The sequence below is a fragment of the Garra rufa genome, chromosome 13, assembly GCF_049309525.1.
Source record: "Garra rufa chromosome 13, GarRuf1.0, whole genome shotgun sequence".
In the NCBI taxonomy this organism is placed as follows: Eukaryota; Metazoa; Chordata; class Actinopteri; order Cypriniformes; family Cyprinidae; genus Garra; species Garra rufa.
The window spans coordinates 26,688,593-26,690,103 of NC_133373.1; the positions used below are offsets into that span (position 1 = coordinate 26,688,593).

General features: G+C 44.1%; 1 protein-coding gene across 1 annotated transcript in view; it reads left to right on the forward strand.

Annotated features, from left to right (window-relative positions):
* The first annotated feature begins 336 nt into the window (after positions 1 to 336).
* Positions 337 to 1,511, forward strand: part of ywhaqa (tyrosine 3-monooxygenase/tryptophan 5-monooxygenase activation protein, theta polypeptide a) — a 21,130-nt gene continuing 19,955 nt past the window's right edge. The window contains exons 1-2 of the mRNA XM_073852954.1: positions 337 to 411; positions 1,088 to 1,511. Coding sequence (XP_073709055.1) covers positions 1,231 to 1,511 — 281 coding nt within the window. The 5' untranslated portion in view covers positions 337 to 411; positions 1,088 to 1,230. The remainder of the gene's footprint in view (positions 412 to 1,087) is intronic.

The window sequence follows — 1,511 nt, forward strand, 5'->3', positions numbered from 1 at the left end:
TTAAAATACATACAAATTGATGCCAGCATGAAAGTGTAAATAGACTAAATAAGACAATTTTTCTCTTTAAAAGTCTAAATCCAGCCACGCCCGCTGAGTGCACAAGAATCGGGAGGGGGGCCGTAACCATCGTGACGATGACGTCCTCTCACTTTCTCTAATTGGCGTAAACCCCATGGTCTCAGCTGGTCCTCCTCTAACCCCACCTTTATTTCAATATCCTATCGATTATTGGTCAACTTAGCTTGACTGACGTTCGAAAGCATGGCACATCTGAGACCCGATTGGACTTGTGTTCTAAAGGCCACGCCCACCTTTCAGGTTCGGTTGAGGTGAAGGCGAATCCTTTCTCCCTCCAACCCAAAGCGGATATAGCGTTTGCGGAGTAGCTGATTGGTACCGTTCTTCAAGGTGGGAAATTTTTTCTTAACACTTCTTCCCCGTTATGTATGATTCCTTACTTCAGTTACATCATGAATATGATCAAATTTGATCTTAACGTTTGCTGCCAGGCGTTATTTCGTAAAACGCAAAGCCCTGTCAGACAGGAGTGCAGTCGTTAGCTGTCACAAGCTAACCAAATGAATCAGGTGAACTACGCTTTATGCAAAACCAATGCAATAATTTGCTATTTGTTTACCTTAAACATGTTTTAAAACTGTATGAATCGCGAACAGTTTTGCTGAAAGTGGCAGGCAACTGTGGCGCTAGTCGTGGTCCGTTAGTAGCAGGTTAGCCATTGGCTGGTTTATAGACAGTATTAGATTAGACAAGCGTGAGTAACTCAGGCAGAAGAAATGTAAAGGTTTATATATGATATTAAAATCTCTATGGTATGCATTTTGTTATTTAAATAAGGTTAATAGGACAGTAGCGATTAACGTATAAAAATGTATGCCTCTAAACCGCTTCACGTGATTTAAATGCACATGTTAATATATTGCGTAACATAACACTTGTTCTTCAACAAGCTAAAAGCAGGGAAAATATGCTTAAATATCATAAACTTGAACATGTTACGAATAAAAGCTGTCATAATTCTCGCGTACTTGCTTCAGTCATATCTGAGGTTTTCCTTTCTCCTCAGGTGCTCCTGGATCGCTCCACTCTCACTGTTTCGGCCAGACTGCTTGTTCTCTTCCCCCCTTTACACACTGTTTTCTCTCCCTCCCCTATTTGTCGGACTCGCTATTTCCCGGAGTTTAAACGGCCGCGTTGTGCGATTAAATCATGGATAAGACGGAGCTGATTCAGAAAGCCAAGCTGGCGGAGCAGGCGGAGCGCTATGATGATATGGCCGCATGTATGAAGCAGGTGACGGAGCAGGGAGCCGAGCTCACCAACGAGGAGAGGAACCTGCTCTCCGTCGCCTACAAGAACGTCGTCGGGGCCCGGAGGTCGGCCTGGAGGGTTATCTCGAGTATTGAACAGAAAACCGAGGGCAACGATAAGAAGCTTCAGATGGTGAAGGAGTACAGGGAGAAGGTGGAGTCGGAATTACGCGATATTTG